At 27.1% G+C, this 22,805-nt stretch overlaps 4 protein-coding genes across 6 annotated transcripts in view; 3 read left to right on the top strand and 1 right to left on the bottom strand.

Annotated features, from left to right (window-relative positions):
* cmpy (crimpy) overlaps positions 1 to 13,492 on the top strand; it is a 103,779-nt gene extending 90,287 nt beyond the window's left edge. The window contains exons 5-9 of the mRNA XM_035083429.1: positions 7,688 to 7,858; positions 8,129 to 8,505; positions 9,896 to 10,243; positions 10,977 to 11,180; positions 11,269 to 13,492. Of these exons, the coding sequence (XP_034939320.1) occupies positions 7,688 to 7,858; positions 8,129 to 8,505; positions 9,896 to 10,243; positions 10,977 to 11,180; positions 11,269 to 11,514 (1,346 nt within the window). The 3' untranslated portion in view covers positions 11,515 to 13,492. The remainder of the gene's footprint in view (positions 1 to 7,687; positions 7,859 to 8,128; positions 8,506 to 9,895; positions 10,244 to 10,976; positions 11,181 to 11,268) is intronic.
* A 667-nt stretch (positions 13,493 to 14,159) lies between these two features.
* On the top strand, positions 14,160 to 15,633 carry LOC118066966 (uncharacterized). The gene is made up of 4 exons (XM_035083434.1): positions 14,160 to 14,426; positions 14,505 to 14,779; positions 14,844 to 15,004; positions 15,111 to 15,633. The coding sequence occupies exons 1-4, from the start codon at positions 14,194 to 14,196 to the stop codon at positions 15,273 to 15,275; spliced, it is 834 nt and encodes a 277-aa protein (XP_034939325.1). The 5' UTR covers positions 14,160 to 14,193; the 3' UTR covers positions 15,276 to 15,633.
* A 65-nt stretch (positions 15,634 to 15,698) lies between these two features.
* Positions 15,699 to 20,446, bottom strand: LOC118066961 (glucose dehydrogenase [FAD, quinone]-like). Of its 3 annotated transcripts, XM_035083427.1 has the most exons (3): positions 19,764 to 20,446; positions 16,095 to 17,626; positions 15,699 to 16,026 (listed from the first exon to the last, which is right to left on the bottom strand). In XM_035083427.1, exons 2-3 carry the CDS (start codon positions 17,538 to 17,540, stop codon positions 15,877 to 15,879), a joined length of 1,596 nt encoding a protein of 531 aa, XP_034939318.1. In that variant the 5' UTR covers positions 17,541 to 17,626; positions 19,764 to 20,446; the 3' UTR covers positions 15,699 to 15,876. The 3 variants fall into 3 exon arrangements, with proteins under 3 accessions (XP_034939318.1, XP_034939317.1, XP_034939319.1); XM_035083426.1 differs by lacking the exon at positions 19,764 to 20,446 and having other exon boundaries at positions 16,095 to 17,964; XM_035083428.1 differs by lacking the exons at positions 15,699 to 16,026; positions 19,764 to 20,446 and having other exon boundaries at positions 16,102 to 16,237; positions 16,326 to 17,964.
* On the top strand, positions 20,297 to 22,785 carry LOC118066964 (zinc finger protein 154-like). The gene is made up of 2 exons (XM_035083430.1): positions 20,297 to 20,867; positions 21,143 to 22,785. The coding sequence occupies exons 1-2, from the start codon at positions 20,721 to 20,723 to the stop codon at positions 22,739 to 22,741; spliced, it is 1,746 nt and encodes a 581-aa protein (XP_034939321.1). The 5' UTR covers positions 20,297 to 20,720; the 3' UTR covers positions 22,742 to 22,785.
* The last annotated feature ends 20 nt before the right edge of the window (positions 22,786 to 22,805 follow it).

Here is a 22,805-nt window from a genome sequence, read left to right as displayed (position 1 = left end):
ATATCTGTATTCAACCCTCTAGTATCATAAACCAACATTCCCAACAATTATTATATCATAAAATGTACTTTTGTAGCAAAGTATCTCAGTTTGTTATTTCGTATTCAGGAGGTTTAACAATTCATTTTAACAAGCTTATTCAAGATAGTTTGATGATAATTACATACTAAATATAATGTACGAGATAATAAATAACTTGGTAATTAAACTACTTTTTAGAAATTATATTTTCTTATTTTATCTTTCAGATTCTTTTAACCTTTTTTTAATTATTTGATTTATCAGCATTAATTTATTTTAATTTTTCAATAACTAATTTCAGCTTCAAACAAACTTTGCATTAATCATCATTATGACTGTCTCAAACTAATAGAATTTGACCAGCTCATCATTATTGATATTTTATGGAATTAAATAAATCGGTACTACAATAAAACTTTGATCAAATGTAAGGGTAGAATAAAGAAAAATATATTTATTCTATCAATAGATATATCTTTGTTTAAAACTAGATATAAATTAAATAATTATCAATTATTTATTTCTGAGTAATTGCTAAGTCACAAGAGAATCCTACTGACTCTATAAAGAGTTTAGAGTACAATTTAAATTCAAAAGGTAATACAAAAAAATTAATTAAATGTTCTGGTAGATAGGGAAAAAAAATTTTAAATTATCTGAAGGTTACTCTAAAAGATCAAACAGCAAAAATTTATGTAGGGAAATTCGATGAGTAACAAAAGATCAAAGCTCAGTTGAGGAAGGCTACATTTGCATTATTCATAGTCTCCAAAAAACTTGGGCGTTTTTCCGGTCTTTTCACTTTGGCCTTGACGTTTACTTATACTTTGAATTCCTTTTAATCAGGCTTTATGTCAATCTCAGTGTGAATTTATTGTATTTTAATACTTAAAATAAACTTTAAGGTACTACTCACAATCACCTTTTCTCGTTGGATAATCTTAGGTCACATTTGTCCTACAAATATTTGCATTTCACATGTGTATTAAAAAAAATAAAATTTGACTTATTACATTAAATAAGAAGTTTATTGAGTTTTCCAACTTTCAACTTCGCTGTTTCTCTTTTCATTCAGACATAAATTGAAACTTATATGCTGTGAGATAAAGAGTAACACTTGCTTGGCTTGCAAATGGTTATTTATGATTTCGATCGGTACAGAAAGAAAGATGAAGAAAAATAAAGAAAAAAAAAAACAAAATAAAAACAGTTGAAACTTTTTCACTTGGTGGAAAATTCACTGAAGTAGTCAATTTTCTCCTTCTTCCTATTATGCTGTCGTCTTATTTTATTCATTGTATTTCGTTTTCTTTTTTATTTCATTGCAACTGTCTAGAAAATTTTTCGAAAATGTAGTATTGCAAAATATCCTTTACCCAATTTAAATATCACTTCAATAAAAATAAATGCCAATCGGTTATTTCTATTTTATAACATTTTTCTATTTCAACATGACAGTAAACTATTCCACGGTATTCATATTTTCCTCTCTAATTCTAACCATTTTTCAACAATAAAAAATAAGTAGTGTTAATATTAAAACAAACAAAAAAAAAATATTCTAGAAATATGGAATTGTTTCAAATAAAACAACAGATAATTATTTTTTCGTAAACAGTGAAATAACTCTTGTTAACACATGATAATCAATTGACTATTTTTTTTCGATCAATTTATTTTTGATAATCAAACAGATAAACAGTTTGCTGACAAATTCGATTTTAGGTTTTTAAATTTTTTGTTTACATCTATTTTCAACTTACTCACTATCAGTATGACAATTTTTTTTCAAAAATAATTTTTTATTAGTATTTTTTTGTTTATACTACATCCCTTTCTCCTCTTTTCATTTCATTTTTACAGGAGAATGTTTCGAAATTAATTACGACTCTTTTCTTTTCTATTCTCTATGCATTCATCAAAAATTTTTTCATTACTAATAAGTAATATAAAGGAATAAAATCCTTTTTAAAGTAATGAAAAAATAGTTAAATTAATTTGATGTTGTAAATTATATTTATAGAAGAAAAATAATATATTTATGAACCTAATCAAAATGACTATTTATTAGATGGCATGGGAAACTGTTTTAGACAGCGAATAAAATTTCACTATAATTCTAATAACGAACTTATTTTATTTTTTTTTTTACTGTCAATAAATGTTAATCAAGATTACTGGAAAATAAAAGCTGAAAATCTAAACTGTCATTAGAGAATAAATAACTTAATAAATTTATAATTCGTTGTTTAAATTTATTGAAAAATATGTAAGCATTGGAATGCTTCATTCAAGAAACACATACTACTCTATACGATATTCTCATCAATAAAAAGTTGCAATATAAATTAAGATCGATTTCCATATGGAACAGATACTGAAGGAAACCTGTAGTGGACAGACTGTCGAAGCCAGTTGCACTTTAGGTTATCACTGGACGTTATTGAAATGTAGATTCTCTTGCAAGAGGTGAATTCAAAATGAAGGTTGTATAGAGACATGAATGAATAAAAAAAATATATAAAGACGTGAGCAGCAAAGCAAAGGGGTAAACCACCACAGTATATAAAAGTGGTAAGGAAGGGGTTGCATAAGAACGACCGAGGAAAAATGAAAAAGCATATGATCCGGTGCATACACTATAAAAAGAGAGTTTTAGAATCGCCCGGAATACAATACAAAAGCGGAAGGCCACAGTTCATATCCGGAATAGACAAAAGCCCGGAAAGAATTAATGTCTCTGAGCTTTTACGCATTGCGCTTATCTTCAATACCTTATGATCATTTTTTTTACTTATTACACTCATCCATAACCGAGATGAATTATTATCCTCTTTATTGAATATTACGTTATTAACTTCTTTTGTATTTCTACTTGGAAATGATGATTTGGACGAATAATATTTAAAAAAATTCTCGTATGCAATTTTTGGAATAATTCTTTTTTAAGTGCGTTAAAGCTTAAGGTGTTTTTATTCCATCAGGTCCTATCAAAAAGAAATAACAATAAAAGTCAATTTTTTTTTAACAACGTATTCACTATTAATGCATTTACGTTATATAATTTTTTTTTACGAAAATGTAAAGAATCAATTTTGAGTGAATGTCAAAAAATCTAGTTTTGTAGTCAATTATCATTGATTTAAATGAAGACAACAATGAGCTTTGATTATTAAATTTTCATTTCAATAATAATTATATATTAAAATCTCTCCATTATTTTTTAACAATTAGAAAAATGGATTAATATACTCCAGATTATTTTTAATTGAACAATGTTAACTATGTGACTCAAAATCTGTTCGTTAGAGCTACTAGAGCTCTTAATTAGACTCAATTGATCCAATTCCAATGAAAACGAAAAAATTCATTTGGTTATTAGAATACCACTTTTTTTTATTCAACTATGCAATCAACAATGTCCATCAATAAATCATTGCAAATGAAAAAATTCATACAAATATTTTAACTGAATCATAAATAAATTTTGAAATAAATCTTTAAAAACTTTATAAAAATAGATAATAGAAAATTTCGTTATAATATAATTTAAAGAATAAAAAGAAATTTTTCCAATGTGTATTTGCTCTGAAGTCTATTGTGAGAGGGAAACAATAAACCGTAAGTTTGCAGAGCTTCCTCCATTCCGGAATTACATCGTTCACTCTTCAAACTGCTAACACATTTGACGATCGATGGATACAAGTACTTAGAAGCACCGTTAGAAAGAGATTGTAAACACGAGAGAGTGAAATCTCTATACGCAGAAATAAATGAAACTATAATACAATGTCCTCGCTTATCATCTAAAATTCATTTTTACAAAATAATTTAATTTTCTTATAGTTTTATATTTTTCTCGTATCTTCATTTCTACTATTGTTTGATAGACAAAAAAATATCATTTATTAAAAATCCATGCCATTTTTTAGTAAAACATATTAAACTCAGTAGTAAAGGTCGACGAGTTCTCGTCCATGTCTGACCGTAAATGTCTATCTCTACTAGCAAATTCAATTTACTCGTTCAAGTAATTCATCTCTATGTATATTTTACTTTTCTATACGTACACTTTGACACTTTTTATTACTCAACTATATACATATATATATATATATATCTATATATATATATATATATACATCTATAACATTATATAAAACTTCGACAACCGATTCGCAACTGCTGCCGGTTTATTTCGCCTATAGCATGACAAAATTGAATAAAGCTTCAACTTCACATCGAATGTGACGGACTATTACCAAGGCAAAAACTCTAAAAAATTATTTACAAATTTTCTGAATATATATATTTTTTTTTGTCCACTATTTCGCGTAATAAATTTATCTCAGTATTAACAAAGCCCTGTCAATTAGTAGATTAAAAAGTGAGTGAAACAGAAATGTTAAAAAACGTTTTTCTTTTGTTTATTTTACTTGGTAATTGATGTATTGAGCGTATCTATATCAATTAGGATGCAAAAAATTTGAAACTTAAATATCAATTTTATAAAACTCTATAGAATTGATTTATCAAAAGTATCCCCTTTAATATAGATAATTTATTAAAAATAAATAAAATGTTTCAATATTATTTTAAAATTAATGAATCTATCAGTCATACCTTGACATTTAAAAAAAATTCAATTTATCAATTTATAAAACCGAAATGTTGTTTGAAAAATATATTAAAAAACGATTTATCCAAATAGATCAAAAGATCGGGAATCTTTACCCATAAAATCCATGCATTTCAAAGTTCGAATAGAACTCTCTTAGGATTTTACCACAGTGTGTACATGTAAATGTATGTAGACGAAACTTTCGTCAGCAATATTTTAAGGAAATTTCGAAAAACTTTCATTCAAAATCTCTTTTAACATGCATCTCGAAATAACTTATAATCGATTGAATTGAAAGTTGAATTGATGTAAAAACTCAAAAGATAGTTACAAAAAAATCGTTCGTTTTAGTAAAAAAAAATAAATAAATAAATTTAATGAAATGATCAATTTTATTATTTATTTTTATTTGAAGTTGTTATATTTAATAAATATTTAAAAATTTTTACATTTATTGCAATTTTATTCGCTTGATAAATTATTGCCTCATATTGAATTATTCTTTTTTTAAAGAATCAAATATTTCATTGGACTTTTCTAGCTTTTTTTATCCGTTTCAAGGAAACTTGAATGATACTATTACTCGTAGTGGCTAGTAGAATGACTAAACTTGAAAAAAGATTACATTAACGTTTCCAAGACGTCAGCCAATCGTACATGAAAAATGAGATTGAATGCATGGATAATAATTTAAAAACTAAGTCTCATCATGATGAAAGAGATTATAAGATTTACAGAATATTTGAAAAATCACTTAAAATAAATAAAATGATATTGTCCATATATTTAGAGGAAATAAATTACAAATCTAGACATAATTGTGTTTAATCAATTATATTCCCATTATAATTGATTATCTTTGAATAAATTAATATACTTTTCACTCAAAGCCACTCAGTTTTCTCTCGAAATGTTAACCTACTAGAAAACTTGGAGAACTTTGATGTACATATTTATGTGTATTTACGTTTTCACCTTTACACAAAACATAGAGATAAAATCCTTGAGCGAAGAAAAATCAGTGTCGAGGACATCCTCAAGCCTCACATCCAATAATTTCTCGTGTTCTATTTTTCTTTGCATTTTTTTTTTCTCTACTCTTCATTTCCTGCATCTGACGTTTCGAAATGAGATTTTTTATCTTTGTAAAAAAGCTTTACAGCGTTATTTATTTTTTTTTTCATCGTTCTCCCTTTCTAAAAACCAAAGTCATAGGTAATGACAAGACGTCGGAATTATTATTGTCTTATCTAAAAAGAATAAAGGAGATCAAGTTGATAACAAAAAAATAATTTTCTTTTCTATCTAGTAACTTACTGACAGACAAATACTTTTCTTTCTCTTCAATCATATCTTCTAAATTAATCATCTTTCTTCATCTCATATTTTTCTTCTTATTAAATATTTATTTAATGAACATTATTTTAAATTTATTTCATCAAATAGTCATATTTTTCATCATTTCCAATTTTTTTTTTTACATATTAAAAGTACTTCCTCAGTGAAATCCTACAAATCCTCTCGAATTATTTTACTTCGTAGAGCCAACATTAAAAGTTAACCATTTATTTTACCAACTATAACAACTTGACTCAGTAAATATTTCTTAAAATATTCACACCCGAAATAACTTGAAATTTTGAACCGAAAAGGTGTCGACATAAAGTTTACTTTTACCATATGAATAGGTACAGTTAACTACTAAGTAGAGAAATAACCACAGAAGTGATTAGATCAGATGAAAAGTACTCACAGAACTTTCGGTTTATTGCTCCACACACTAGATCTCAACACGAGTACCATTACATTAAGATTCTATCGGCATCGTTTTGCCATTGGGTTCACGTAATAATTCCCATTTTACAGATATTTATCCGGACGTGTATTTATGTTAATCGTATTTCCGGCGCAAAATAATTCAGGAATTCCCTTCGCGCATACTTGATCGTGATTACAGCTATAACTTTCAAGTGGATAAAGCTCTAAATATTAATTCGAAATTCTGTAGATTAAATTTGAAAAGTTTTTTTTTCAGTTAGAAATAGCTCCTTGTAAACACTTCAAACTTTTACATTTATTTCCATTAAACATTTATTATTATTGAATAAGTTTCCTAGTACCATCGACTTTATGAGCTATAAATTTTTTTTTTCTTTTTATTTTTAATTACCAGATTTTAAACACTCAATTTAATCATATGATTTTTTCTTTTTAATTATGAAAAATGTATAGAATTTTTTTTTATCATGTTTCCTAATAATTTAACCATTTTTCGTTATTTTTATATTGAGATAAAAACATTTAGTGTAACTTTTAAAAAAAAACACTAAATTAGAAAGAAAGAAGTATGTAAAATTTGATATACAAACATATTTTTTTTTATTTACTTTTTTAAGTGAAAAATTTTCTAAAGGAGTAATTAACAAATCAAATAGTTACCATGTTTTCATAAAATTAATTCACATAGATTTAATACAACTTAAATTTCAAAATGAAATTTGAATGTTAGTTTACATTGAAAACAATTCATTATCGAGTAAATGAAATGAAAGCAGTAATTTATTGTATATAAATTGTTATATTATGAAGATTGTCAAGAAATCAACTAAGAAAGTAGAGTTCAGTGCTTTACTGAATTCACTAGAATACTGAAAAGTGAGAAAAGATAAATGTATCTAGGTTGTCAAGTAAAATACGTTTTGAAACAACTTCATCAAACAATATCAAATAAAATTATGTATAGCTTTAAAAGTTATATTTCAAAAATAAAGCTTGACTTTAAGTTTTTAATAATATAAAATTTTCTCATTCATTGTTATGTCACCTCAAGTCAAACTTCACAATTTATAATTTTTATTGAATAATCTCACTTGAATTATTTTAATTTTTTATTAATTTTAATTCATTATTGTTTATAATAGCAATAAAAAATATTTTAAATTATTACATAATTACTTTAAAAAAAGAATAAACAATTTTAATTAGTAAGACTGAAATGATTCCCTTTCTCAAGTACTAAAGAGAAAATATTCTTGACTGTTACAGAAGCTCAGAGTTTAACATGTCCAGAAGATAGTATAGCAACAGAAGATGGTTGTAAATGTGTATCTCCTTGTCCTCCTGTGAAATGTCTAGAAGGGCAACGACCGGAAGTTAGAAGTGCAGCAGAAGAAACTCCAGGCAGTTGCTGTCCTTTGTATCACTGCGTTCCTCAAAGTAAGTATCAAAGTCATATCCAAGTCATAGTAACTAATTTCCTTGCTAAGTACACGCGGTGGAAAATCTTGTAATCTCAAGGTGCTACTATTTCAAGAGACTCCAGCGCTCGTAATCGTAAATGTATTAGCACACTGATAAAACTACTACTACTTTGGTTATACTTTAAAACCCATTTATAGTTGAAAACTCCCCCAAGCATCAGAAGTTAAATTGTTCCCAAGAGGATTTGTTAAACCGCTAACTAATGACTTATTTTCTTTTCTTTAGCACCGATATCATGGGCTGCTAAGGATGAGGGTGAATTCAAGGGATGTATTGATGAGTCAGGTTCACCTCGTGCCATTGGAGAACAGTGGAATCAAGAACCTTGCACAAATTGTACTTGTGAAGAGAGTAATGGGATAGGAACGCGGTCTTGTCATACTACCATGTGCAAGAGTTGTGAAGGATCATCTCAACTGATAACTGGAGAATGTTGCCCACGTTGTCTTGACTCCAACAATGAAACTGAAACCTTTACTACCATCGCGAATATGCCCACTGAGAATTGTGATTCTCTGGTGAATTGTGAACCACCTTGTCATCTTGGTACACTAGACGATCTCGACAGCTGTCCCAGTTGTGAGTGCCCCAACGATGCTGAGGTACACTTGACGATCATTTTGATTAATTACCTTTCTACTTAGCTCATTTCTTCATACACTTTTTATCTTGTCAATGTCACTTCTTCTGGATAAAAAGTATAACATTCTTAACTTTTCTTCTGTCTCTTCTTCATCCACTTTATGTTAGTTTTATAAATTAATTTATCATCTACGGTTCGTGATAAACAGTCTTGAGTAATTTACTTTTATAAATTAATTTAACATACATAATAGATGATAAACTTATTACATTTTTTTTTATTATTTAAAATTATTAGAATAAAAAAGAAAAATAATTTGGTATTAATATAATTCATATTGGGTATTAAAAGTTTCATTTCACTTGATTCATATTAGATGTAAAAAATTTATTACCAACTTTAAAAAAATACTAATACTTTTATCGTTGGTAAAGCCTCAACGGAGTTCCGGAAATGTTAATGAATCTCTAGGATTAATTCTTGTTCCAATTTCGTTGTGTGACGTAAGGTATTAAGATGAAAAGCCAATTAGAAGACGTTTTCTGTCTTGATTCTCTTGGCATACAATTTGTAACTTACTCTCTTTCATTATTAAAGACCTTAATTTTATTACCTTATATCTATCAAGTCAATTGAGTTTATTTTGCTAAATCATCATTTCACTTTTAAATTCAAAATTTATGCAAGAAAAAAAATCCTCAAATATTTTTAGTCATAAAATTAAAGAGTCATTTTTATGACGTATCTAAATTTGTGTACTTAATTTTAATAAAATATCTCTAGGTTAAAAAAAATATTGCTTTTATTTGTGAGATTCATACTGACGTAATTATTTGAACTAACAAAAGACTTTATTTAGAGCTTTAGATTTTCTATAAATATAATTTTCTGTTTTTAACATATTGACCTCTTTGTAAAAATATAACTGACCCAATATTTAATTAAAAAGAATCATCATAAAAAATTAAAGTAGTTACATTTCTTTGATTTGTTTTTAAAAATTACTGACTTATTATCTGTCGACATTCTTTCATACTTTCATTTCTCAAATTTCCCCGCATGATGGTATTGCAAGACTAGCACTTTTCATTCTACTTCTTCAGTGAGTCTTACTTTACTTGCAATTTCCTGATTCATCTGTATTTTACGGTGTAATACACGCTCAGTTGAACACGTTTCTAATATATATTTCGTAGTTTCATCGAAATAAAAAAGAAAAAAGACAAAAGAGGAGGGAAATGAAAATGAGAAAGATAAAGAAAAGAATGAAAAGATGACGGATAAAATAATGAATAAAAATATATAATATTCGAATGAAATATAATAAAACAAAGTAGGGAAAAAAGTATGAGAGAAAAGAAGACAGTGAGACTAAAGAGAATCTCATCATATTGTTCTTCTATTTGCAGAGTACCATGAATTCTACGAACAAAATGTGCCCCAAGCTAGTACATTGTGGTCTCGATTGTAAGCTTGAGAGAGACCAAGGAGACTGTCCTGTTTGCGCTTGTCAGAGTAATCCAGAACACAACGTCACTGTCATCCCAGTAAACGGCCCTGGAACTTCTGATGAGCAAGAGGAGCGTAGTGTCATTTGCCCAGAGCTAAAATGCGATTTACACTGCGATCACGGTTTTGTCATGGATGAAAATGATTGTACTCTCTGTGAATGTAAACCTCAGGCATTGGATTGTCCACCGTTAGGGTGTAAGAAGAAATGTCCTTATGGCTACAAACATAACAGACGTGGCTGTCCGGTAATACTTATTTCTATTTTATCTTTATTTATTTCCTTTTTTTCTTTCTAACAATTTCATTTTTGTATGTAACTCCTTTGAATATTTCGAATAATGTTCTTATAATACCATTTTTCTCTATGAATTATCTTGTTCCTTCTTGTTTATTTATTTTTAAAACTTGATTTGATTTTAATTATACTAACTAAATAATTAACCTGTAATAGTACAATATTTTATCTTTAGTTTTTGCCAAGATTTATTTAATTAACAAAAAAAAATTCATTTTTTTTATCATCTCCATTTGATGTTTATAAATATTTTCACAAAGATGTTATTTTCTTGGATGAGAATTCAAAGTTTAAAAAAACAACATTTACTTTTAATATAAAAGACCAACTATTTTATGTCAAATTTGTTCTAAAATGTAAATAAAATCTAATTATATTTAAGCTCTAGGTACATTTCTGAATATTGCTATTATGTAAAAGTAAACAAGCTAAAGCAATTTCATAGTTTCTATGTTTTAGTGACATCAATCAAAATATATTCATATGAATAATTGAAAATTAAAGGAAATTCTAATATAATGATTAAACAAACTATAATGAAATTGTAAGATATTAATACTTATATTCACTCTCCTTTGACATAAATAAAATAAAAGTCATTTTATTAAAACTATAAAGTAATATTTTAAAAATAAGTTGGATTATTCTCAATAACTAATTGATTTAAATTTTTTTTTTAAAAGACATGTCGTTGTCATGCGACTTGTGTGGATCATCGTAACATCACTCATCCTGAAGGATCATCATGGAATCCAGATGCCTGCACATCTTGCAAATGTGATGCACTTGGTAGACTTGTCTGCAGAGAAACTGTATGCTCTGTAGCATGTTCAAACCCTCTACCACCAAAACAGGGCACCTGTTGCCCCGTCTGTCCCATCAACGAGGTAAGTTTTCTAACATTTCTATTTCGTAGAATAGAACTGAATAAGACGTAAAACTTATATTAAAAAAATGTTCTTTTCACTTTTGTAGACTGACAACAGTAAAAATGAGAATCATCAAAGTAATAGAAGTGGTTGGGGAATTGTACCAATTACTTTAATAGTTGTTCTAACATTACTCTGCTTGATTCTCATGATCTTTTTGGCAAGAGGACGATTCCGTGGACGACTTTCACCCTCTTCAAATCTCTACACATCGTATCCGGCTCAGTATTATAAATGTGTGCCAGCGTACGAAACACCAGTACATCAAAATGAAAAAATTGTACCTCTATAAAATTATTTAATTATTTTATAAATTATGTTTGTGTATAAAGTAACTATTTGATAAATGGGCGATATAACGTCAAAATGACAAAGAATGAAGAAAATAACTATAAAGAATTAATTATATTGAAGTATTAAGAGTTAACAGTTAACAAAAAAACTCACTTAGTTATACGAAAAAAAATCGAACAAAATTATTCAGTTGATAAAACGAATTGAAAAAAAAAGAATTGATTAATTATTTAAAAAAATATACATTTCCTCATCGTTTAATGCGACTCATTTTTCAATTATTTTTGCTTTTTGATAGCAATAATATGGTAATAGAGAGACTACGAGGATAATAGGATAGATTATTTTTTGATCTCTGAATCGATCGAGTTCCTTTCTCGACCGAGTGGATCAAGTATTAAATTGCCATGTCTGGAACGTGATAGTGACGATTCTCGAGTCAAGAATTTGTCAGTAGGCTCTATATAAATATATATAAGTGAATATATATATTTCTATATAAGTGCTAAGTTTACTATCGATAGCTGTGTTATTAGACTGTTTCTATATTAATATCATTTTGCTGTTTATTTAATAAAATTAAATAAAAATAAAAACAATAAGCTGCTTAATTTTAACAAATAACATATTTATATATTGTTAGAGAATTAAAAAAAAAACAATGTCAATGGACGACATTTTACGAGGAGAAGAAACAAATCCAATTGTTTAATTATTATTATTATTATTGTAAATATTATCCTGTGAAACAATTCATCAATGCTTCTGTGGGTAGCTTCTAATAGAAATTATTAGAAGACTAGAATTATTATGTGTAAATGGAAAATTGAAAAAATTTGTTTGAATTAAATTAATTCATTATACATTTCCATGATGTTTTTTGTTAATAATAAAATGATAATAAAATATACAAAAACTCTGAAATTATGACTGTATTTGTTAGAGAAGTGAATAGCTTTCGAGACTTGATGGTCGATAGAAGTAATTAACAATTCAGCCAATATTTCTAATTATTTTTATCTTGATCCGTAATATTCTTATTACATTTATCATTGTATATCAAATACTTGACTAGTTTATTTACAAAATAATGGCTACTCAATTTTTTCCAAAAATTACTAAAAATAATTAAATGAATATTCAATATTTTTCTTTATTTATTGAGTTATTTACTTCATTGATTCAACTTCTGCTGATTATTAGTTTTCTTTTAACTAATTTAATCATAGTTCAGGTACTTCAAGGTTAAGGTAATCAGAAATATTGCCAAAGTGAAGGAAATAATTACCAAGAGAAAATACTTATACATACATATCTTTGTATCTACATATGTCAGTAGATTCTTTTTAAATTGATATATATTTTTTCAATGTGAAAAACGGATCAACAGACCTCTATAATCATGAAAAAAAAAACTTTGATATGTTAGAACTAATTATAACTATATGTGGTAATACATATAAATATATCATAAAAAGAAAGGTATAATAAAACAACCATAGGATTAAATTTCATACGTGTATAAGAGGACAATATGAAAAAAATAACTGAAATTAATCGACTAAAAAAAATCATTTTATTCACTAAAACTACTTTTCAAAAAAGAAATAGAAAATTTTTTCAATGCTACTAACAATAGTATCCTTATTAAGAGTAGCATATGCATTGGCAAACATAATTTGCATGTGCTTAGCTACATCAGCAAAGCAATAAACGCTTATATTCAATTAATAAACTGAAAAAGAAAAAAATTTATAGCAAAGAAAAATAATAAATTTTACATTATAAATTGAATAATAATCATCCATAATGAATTAATGTGAAAGAAATAAATTCTTCAATTGCCCTGTGACATAAACAGTATCATTGTAAAGTCATATCAATGTAATGTATTCTATAATAGATTTAAGACGCGTTACGAATAATTCTTGTATGTTAAATAAAGGAATAAATTATTGATACACAAACTAATAATATATTTGCCTCTTATTTCATTCATATATTTCCATTATTTGTGATATTTATAGTTGTATCTTTTATGTATTTTCCGTTATTAAACAAAACATAATATTTTCAGCTAAATATGATAATCCTAAGAGATTTGTTGAGATTTCTTAATGAGTGAACTGAAGATAAAGAAATGTAATTAATTCTGTCTTTGAAATGTTTATCTTTCGGTGAATTTTTATACGTTCTTGGAGGATAATACTATAATCCGATTTTATTATTATATGAATTTGTAGATTTACTGAGTCTTAATACTAAAGAATAAATTAAAAGAATAATAATTTTTCAATTTTTACTTTTTCAATTATTTGCTACTCAGAAGATATAAAAATTATTTCATATCTCATATGATACTACTTGACTAAAAGATCTAGCATTCAAATAGATAGAAATAAAAATTTACAACGAAAAAAAAGAGTTTTTTTTTAAGTTTCTATGTTTCTGTCACGTCTTAAGATAGATATGTTGTAGATTTTAATAAAGTACTGATAAAATGATCGTTTTTTATAAAGAAAAAGTAATAATGTCACGTTCATACTCAAAACCAACTATAATTTATTCAAATTTTATCATTTAACAATTTAGATATAAATAATTTAAATTTTAGATTGTCTAGATTGTCAAGTTAATAAATTACTGCATTGTCGCTTATTGCAATACATTATTTAAAATGAAGAAGTGTTGGTTACAAATATTTTTTTTTCAAATTTTTCCACTTTTGTGTTTAACTTGTCATCCAAATTTCTGGCCAAATCCTGGTATTGATAACAAAGATCTTACATGGGTTGTAGAAATATTCGCACTACCATTAAAGGAATCTAAAAGTATAAAGGCTATATTTCAGTGTGCAGGTGTTCTTATTCACCCTCAAGCTGTATTAACTACTAGGAATTGTATGCCAGAGTAAGACAATTTATTTAATTATTCAAAAATTACACACTACTATTAAATATTAAAGAGAGAAATTGTTTGGATTTTCAGTGATAATTTTTCACAAAATGTAACTGTTCGAGTTTATGACTGGTCAAAAAAAAGTAATAATATAATTCAAGAATTATATGTATCTAGAAGTTATTATGAAAAATATTATGATATTGATGTCTTTAGAATAAATGAAAATCTTTTTACGACATTAATTTTGGAAAAACCATTTAGTATTGATTCTCAAATAAATTTTACTGATTCGTATAAACTGAATACTACCATTGAAGATGTATGTATCTATCTAGATGAAAGATTAGAAAAAAAGTCTGGAGGTAATGATATTCATACTTCTTTTTTTTTTTTTTTTACTTTTTTTTCTAATATTAATGTTTTTAGTTCTTTCACGAAAACAATTATGGCTAAATTATCTACCAGACAAGGAGTGTTGTGATTACTTTGGCGATTGGACTGTTCCTTTTTTTAATAAAACATTACAATACAATTGTACAAAACATCCAAGTAGTTTTTGTTCCAGTTTTTATTCATCAAAGTGTTCGGTAAGAAAAGAATATATTTTAATATTACTTATGACGTAGATTTAAGTCATTTTTTGTTAAAGATTAATATTGCATTGTTTCTAAACTCGAAATATATTTTTTTTAGATTCAAGGAAGACAAGGCACTCCCATATTATGTCCATCAGCTCATGATGGTAGTTTTACATTAGCAGGACTATTAGTTGGAAATACTGATTGTCGTTATCAATTCGCAAAAATTCAAGATATACAAAAATATATAAATAGAGCGCTAGCTAATGTTACTCTTTAGAAGTAAAGATTCTTAATTTTACATCTATTAATAAAGTATCAGATGTAGATTACTTAATAGAGACAAATTTTTAATTATGGTATTTTAAGAGTGAATGGTTTCTTTCTATAAAAAAAATAATCATCTAATCAATTCAAACTTTCGTATCAAGTCTCTGATTTGATAAGAAATTAAAAATGCAAAAAATTGTAATTCAAAAGTAAATAAAATATTAACCAATTATTTATATAACCGATTGATGGAATGAGAACAGTATTATCGACGCCTTCTCAAATAAAATGGCAACTGTAGATACAAAAGCATACTACTTGAAAATATGTAATGGATTTTAATTATCTGATAAAATTAATTAAAATTATTTCAAAACTGGTGAATTCATTATAAACTTAAATGATAATAATTCATTTGTTACCAGATCAAAATTTAAATGAAAATTATTCATACGTTTAAATTTGTTTTCGATCAATTGTGTAATATTGCTAACTTCTCTAATATTGAGATTTGTTATTTAATGACATGAAATGAGTGATGTTTACCTTGCAAGCAATTTAGCAGTTCATGTCATATTACCCTTAGTGTATCGGTTATTCAAACATTTATTCTATCTCTTTTTGGTTGACAAACCCCAGTCTGCTTTAATCATATCAGCAAGCTTCTCTGCAATCATGAATGTTGGAATATTGGTATGCCCAGACGGTATTGATGGCATAATCGAAGCGTCTCCAACTCGTAGACCATCAATTCCATGTACCTACAAGTAATTATAATTATACAGAATTTAACTATTAAAAATGAAAACTTGAAGAAAACTATATTTACTTGTAGTCTTGAATTAACAACAGCTGATGGATCATTTTGTGGACCCATTTTACAAGTTCCTGAATAATGATATATATTAAAAGTAATCGTTCTAAGAGCACATTCCCAGTACTCATCACTATTACGATCTAGATGTTCACAACCTTTGAAAGGAAAGTGAACAAGTTTAGCTCCAAATTTTTGCATTGTTTCTGTTTCAGTTACTTTTAATGCTTTTTTAATTCCACTTACTAATACTCTTACATCATCTTTATCGCTTAAGTAGTTAGGAATTATACGTGGTTGTCTATAAGGACTGGCACTTTTTAATAAAATTCTACCTCTGCTTTTTGGTCGTAAAATCATTGGAAAGATGGTAATATAGTGACCGTTGACGTCAATTTTTGTAAGCATTTTTGCCCAAACATCATCAGCTATTCCCCAAATATGAGGAAATAAGAAATTAGTAAAAACAGTACCAGACAAAAATAAGAATTCTAAATTAGGATATTCTTCTTGACCAGTGAAATTATCAACATCCACAAATGCAATACTCTCACATCCATTAGGTATCGCTAGTGGTCCACTTTTCTTCAACAAAAAATCGCGAACATACGGATTTGATAAATCACTAACTTCATTAAAGTTCAGTGCTACTGGTTGATTAAGTTTAAATATTAATGTACCATAAGCGATATGATCCATCAAATTTTCTCCAACAGGAAGATCAGCAATGGGTTTAATATTAAATTCTTTAAGATTATCAACTGGTCCTATTCCTGATAGCATTAATAGTTGAGGAGAATTAATTGATCCAGCACTTATTATAACTTCTTTCTTAGCATAAACTCTATAAATTCTTTTTGATTTTTTATATTCCACTCCAATAGCTCGAGTGTTATCATCATTAAATATAATTTTAATTACCATACTATTTTTTGACACAATAAGATTTTTACGATATCGAGCTGGATGTAAGTAAGCTTTGTTGCTTGAAAATCTGTATCCATCTTTGATATTCGTTTGAAGATGAGAAAATCCAGTTTGTTTAATTCCATTATAATCAACCACTTTGTATCCTAGTTCAACACCAGCTTGCACGAAAGCTTCTGATATAGGAGTGAAGAATGGAGGATGTCTTATAGGAACTGGTCCACCACGACCATGTAAACCTTCATCTTTAACTTGTAAATAATCGACATCTTCCAACTTTTTAAAATATGGTAAAACATCTTCATAAGACCAACCTTGATTGCCCATTTCTGCCCAATGATCGTAATCTTTTGGGTGTCCTCGAGTTGCAATCATGTAATTCAAAGTACTACTGCCACCCATGACTTTCCCTCTGGGCCAATAGCAGCTATGATTTTTCATCCCAAGACAATAACTATCCGATGGTTCTGTACGATACCTCCAATTAACATCACTATTCCATTGTGTTAATGGTATTGCTGATGGTATATCCATAATAATATTTTCCTCTGGTCCAGCTTCAAGTAACAAAACTGAAACAGTTTTCTCCTCACTTAGTCGTCCTGCCAAAGTTGCACCTGCTGTACCAGCACCCACAATTATAAAATCGTATTTTGAACCATCATTTGGTGTCTGATCAAGAGGTTCTCTTCTTTTAAATTCATCACTGTCTCTACTCAACTGAAAAACCCCTTGTACAGCATCTAACAATGTTTGGAGTGATGGTAAAAAAGGTTTGGATCCATACAAATTTCGATAAGATTTGTTGGGTAACTGATCTTTTTGACAATTTACAATAACATAAAAGAATATTAATAATGATAAAATTAGTTCAATTCGTATCATTATAAAGAATAATAATGAAGGAATCTTTTCGAGACAATGTAATTAACTGCTCAATATTGTAATCTCTTACCGGTTTTATACTCAAGCAGAAGGTAAAGAAAAACGTTTTTAAAATTGAATAATTATTTTTTTATCAGTATGAATCGATTGATGTGTAAACTTCAAGGTTATTTTCTTTCTCATTCTTTCTCATATTCATATATTAATCTTTGCTAATTTTATGATACCTTATTGGCAATTTTTCAAATTTGGTATTCACCATACTTAACAAAAATACTTATCTTCTACATAAAAAGATAATTAATTAATATTGAAAAACAATTCTTTAAAAGCATTTTACTATATTTTATTTCATGTTAATATAAATATTAAATCATTACTTTATCATTTTTTTAAAAAAAAGTTTCAATCACTATTTCAATGGAATATTTATTTATTTATTCAGTTTCGTGCAAGGTCCAATATATTATACTAAGAACTGGACTATTAGAGAATTTCTATTGTATAACACAAATAAAATTCTATTGGTACATGGATATAATAGCATGGTTATTATGATACTTGGGAAAAAAAATGTGTAATATACTTTTCCAAGGAAATGACTGAGTTATTCTGGTTCATATCACTTTTTTAATTGAGATTTTTTTAAAAATTGAAACATTCCAGATCATCTATTATTGTTTTGAAAAGATTGTTCAATATACTCAGATCTTTTGAAATAATTTCTAAATAAATTGTAAGGAATAAAAAATTGTTATCAACGTTTTCAAGTAATGATGATAAACAATTTTCATTGGATGAACAGAAATTTTTCTTAATGAAAACATAGTACATAGACCATAATTATCAGTATTATGATGGCCTGCTAATTTACTGTCAGTATAATTTCCTTAATTGAGGATTTCTAATCAATATTATTTATATCGATTATTCATCAATATTAACATGCAACAATCATGATGAGTTTTTATTTACAACAACTTATCATCTACAACTATTTATTAATTATCATAAAAATGAGAATAAAAAATCTCATTAACTTTTTGATCATTAACAAATAATTATTGTATAAATTTCGATCCTGTTGCTTCGGAATATGTATTATTTTTTAATTAACGGTAAAAATATTACAATAATCTAACGAATAATGATCCTAAACAAAGTTATACTAAATATACATTATGGAATGTATTTTTTTTGTTTTTCAAAATAATATTTCATCAATTTGTTTTGAAAAAAAAAACAAAAAATGTGAATAAAAATATATTAGAAAAAACCCTTAGAAAAAAATTTATTATTTAAGATGTTTTATTGGTATTAACTAGGTCGTTGATTTTTATCTCTCAAAAACTGGTTTAATTTGCATTCTTGCTTTATGTAAGCTTATTTCTTTTTAAGCTTTACAAAGGTCTCTGTCAATGTTATTTACAACATTAGTTGTATAAAAATTGTAAATGATATTTTAAAAATATTATCATCATTTTGTGTTTTATTCATCGAATAAATTTGTAAAATAATAATTGTGCTACAACTCATCATATACACATGTGAATTTCATAGCACATATATTTTATAACATTTATATCCTTATATTTGTAAAGAATTTCCTGGTTTATAACATGCATTTATATTTGCAAATGTATTTGTGATTAGAAGAATGTTGATAACACTGTCTTCATTCCATTAATCGATTACATAAATAATTTTTCAGGATTTTATTAATTTGTAAATCAAATATTTATTATCGTTATTGTCTCTAATTTTTATAATAGACCAATATATATTTTAAATTTTATTAATAAGTGAAAAATATCATTGTTATTTCCACAGAATAATTCAGATATGTTTTTTGTGAAAAAAAAACAGACTTACCGATGTTGACCTACTGCTCCAATATTTTGTTTCTATCAAGGTCGATGCCGGATAAATTCGAAGAATCACAACGTTACAAACTCAAAATCAAAACAAAACACTAACACAACTTCACTACACTAATCACGTAACGCAAAATATTCACTTGAATTCTTTTATTGAAAACCACTATGTCAATACTGCAAAATACTATTATTTATTCTTGATTTTATTAAATAAATCATCATTCATTAGTTATTACTCCAAAACACTAGGAATACGTATTTCTATTTAGAGTGCTATAGGATTAGAGAAATGTTTATCATTTCTGGCATTTAGAATAGCCCAAAATCAAAGTTTCTATAACAAATTATATCCATATTCAATTCAAATAAATTACAAACATATTCTATCTAATCATAGAAAAACTGGGCAAAATAATGTTTTGTAATTTTTTCCTATTGTGCTTTCCACTGTTTTGTTGTTTTAATTGCAACGATCTTTTAGTTAATAATTATTCTTGCTTGTCGATTGAAATGGCTGAGATAAAAATTTTTGTGTTTTACACATAACAAATTGATTTGCTGCTCTCAAACACTTAAGTAATACTTTAATAATTATTAAGTCGAACTATTTATTTTTCTTTTGAAAAAAATTCCCGCAAATAAAACTCATCTCGAATTCACCATCATGGCCGCTCGCGTCGCTCAGTTAACTTCATTCCAATCCGCCCTTGTGACAGTTGTAGAGGGCGTAATGATCGCTAATGGCGGAAAATCTAATGAATAGAGAGCTATTTTTATAAAAAGACTTTCGCGATTTTTACACAACCACGAATTGCGTTTATCTATATTCTCAAATGCAATTTGACTAAAACTAAATTGTACGCCTACGGTAACCTAATTTAGAATTAGGTTAGACTCATCCTGTATGTATAGTTTATATTCCATGATCGTATCGAATGTGTTATGATTCACAATGATTCAAAATAAAGAAGATAAATGTCGATTATGTTTGTCTAAACTCGATGAAAATAATTATTCATCAATATTTACATTAAATAAAAATCATAATCCTGGCCAACTTTCGCTATCATCGAAGATCATGATTTGCTTATCACTTCCGGTATGTAGGTTAACAACTCCCAAATAAAAACTAAATATTTTTATTCTCTTTAATGTTCATGAAGTATTGAAAGTGACTTCGATGATCTATTTTTTAATTGATCATAACCATTAAAAAGTATTTTGACAATTACGAAATTTAATTTTCTTATTTCCAATTAAATCTCCTACATTGTTTGTAAACTTTTTAATTATTCATACTGGATTAGAAAATTATTACTATTTAATTAAATGATATCTTCGATAAAATTATAGTTTTATATTTATTTATTATAGGTACAGAACGGTGATTACTTATCCAAAAAAATTTGTATACCATGTAGAGATGAGATAATGCGCTTTTACGAATTCCGTTTGAAATGCCAAAATGCTTACTATATGATGAACCTTGCTTACCATCGTGATATTCTTTCAACACCAAAAAATTTCATGACAAACTCAGAAAATAAAGAAAATGGATCTGAATCAGAAATTGACAAAGTCATACAACAACCGAATCTAGACAGTTTAACACCTGTAAATCAAAACACAAATAGTAACTTATTAAGCGAAGTAAATAAAATAACTGATAATATTCAAAACAAGCAGAATGAATTGAAAGTTGAAAAAAAGCCAGCAGAGTATAAGTGTTATCACTGCAATACCATATTTGCAGATTTAGGTGCTGCTACAATTCATTGCATCAAATGTACAGAATTTCATAGTCGTTTAAAGGAAAATAAAAGTTTACCAGAAAAGAAACAACAATATGATGATAATGAAAAAGAAGGAGAAGAAATGCAAGTTAGTATTAATAATTTTACTGAAGAAATTAACGAAGACATCTTAGTTCCCTCTGAAGTAAATGAAGATAAACGACACAGTACCAATGAAAGTATTGAAGAAGCTTCATTAGGATTAATAATTGATCTTGCCGTAACTGACTCTAATAAAAAAAAAAATCCGGAGAAATTTAAAGATCGGAAAAGAAGAAAAGAACAATCTGTGTATCCCTGTTCTCAGTGTAAGAAATCATTTCCTAGTCCATGTTTACTTAAAAGACATTTTATGGTTCATACAGGTGAACGCCCATACCAATGTGAAACATGTGGTAGAAGATTTTCTCAAATAGGCGCTTTAAATTTTCACAAAAAATTTCATGCTAATCCACCTTATCGCTGCCAGATATGTAGTAAACCATTTATGAGACCTAGTGATATAGAAAAGCATATGAGAAGTCATACAGGTGAAAAACCATTTTCATGCAAAATGTGCCAAAAGAAATTTTCACAGTTAATAGCCGTTCAGCAGCATGAAAGAATTCACACTGGTGTGAAGCCATATATTTGTGAAATTTGTGGAAAGGCATTTTCACAAAGTGCAAATAAACGAAAACATGAAAAAATACATAAGCAAGGTACTAAACCTTATGTATGTGATACTTGTGGTCGTAGTTTTTTTGAAGCAGAAGAGATGAGACTACATAAAGCAGGACACGGTGGTGGAAAACCACGAGAATGTGATTATTGTGGTGAACATTTTAGAAGATTATCTGAAATAGCTGATCATGTACGACGATTTCACACGTTCGAAAGGCCCCATACTTGTGCATTTTGCTCCAAATCATTTTATTCATTATATAGTCTAAAACAACATGTAATGATTCATACCGGACAAAAGCCTTTTGTTTGTGATAGATGTGGTAGTAAATTTACTCAAAAAGGTAATCTTGCCAGACACATTGCTAGAAAACATGCTGATGAAGATGAAAATCGAGATGTAAATAGAGATGAAATCGAATGTGAAATGGAAAATGATAGTTCAGATCAAATAACAGAAAAAATAAGCATAGAATCAAATGATATTAGTATGAGTATTACAAATAATAAATTGTAAATAAACAGTAGTTAGATTAAATTAAATTATTAATGAAAACTAAACATTAATACAATTTTTTTAC

The sequence above is a fragment of the Chelonus insularis genome, unplaced genomic scaffold, assembly GCF_013357705.1.
Source record: "Chelonus insularis isolate UGA/USDA-ARS -01 unplaced genomic scaffold, ASM1335770v1 contig_358_pilon, whole genome shotgun sequence".
Classification (NCBI taxonomy): Eukaryota; Metazoa; Arthropoda; class Insecta; order Hymenoptera; family Braconidae; genus Chelonus; species Chelonus insularis.
This window is presented reverse-complemented; position numbering and strand designations above follow the sequence as displayed.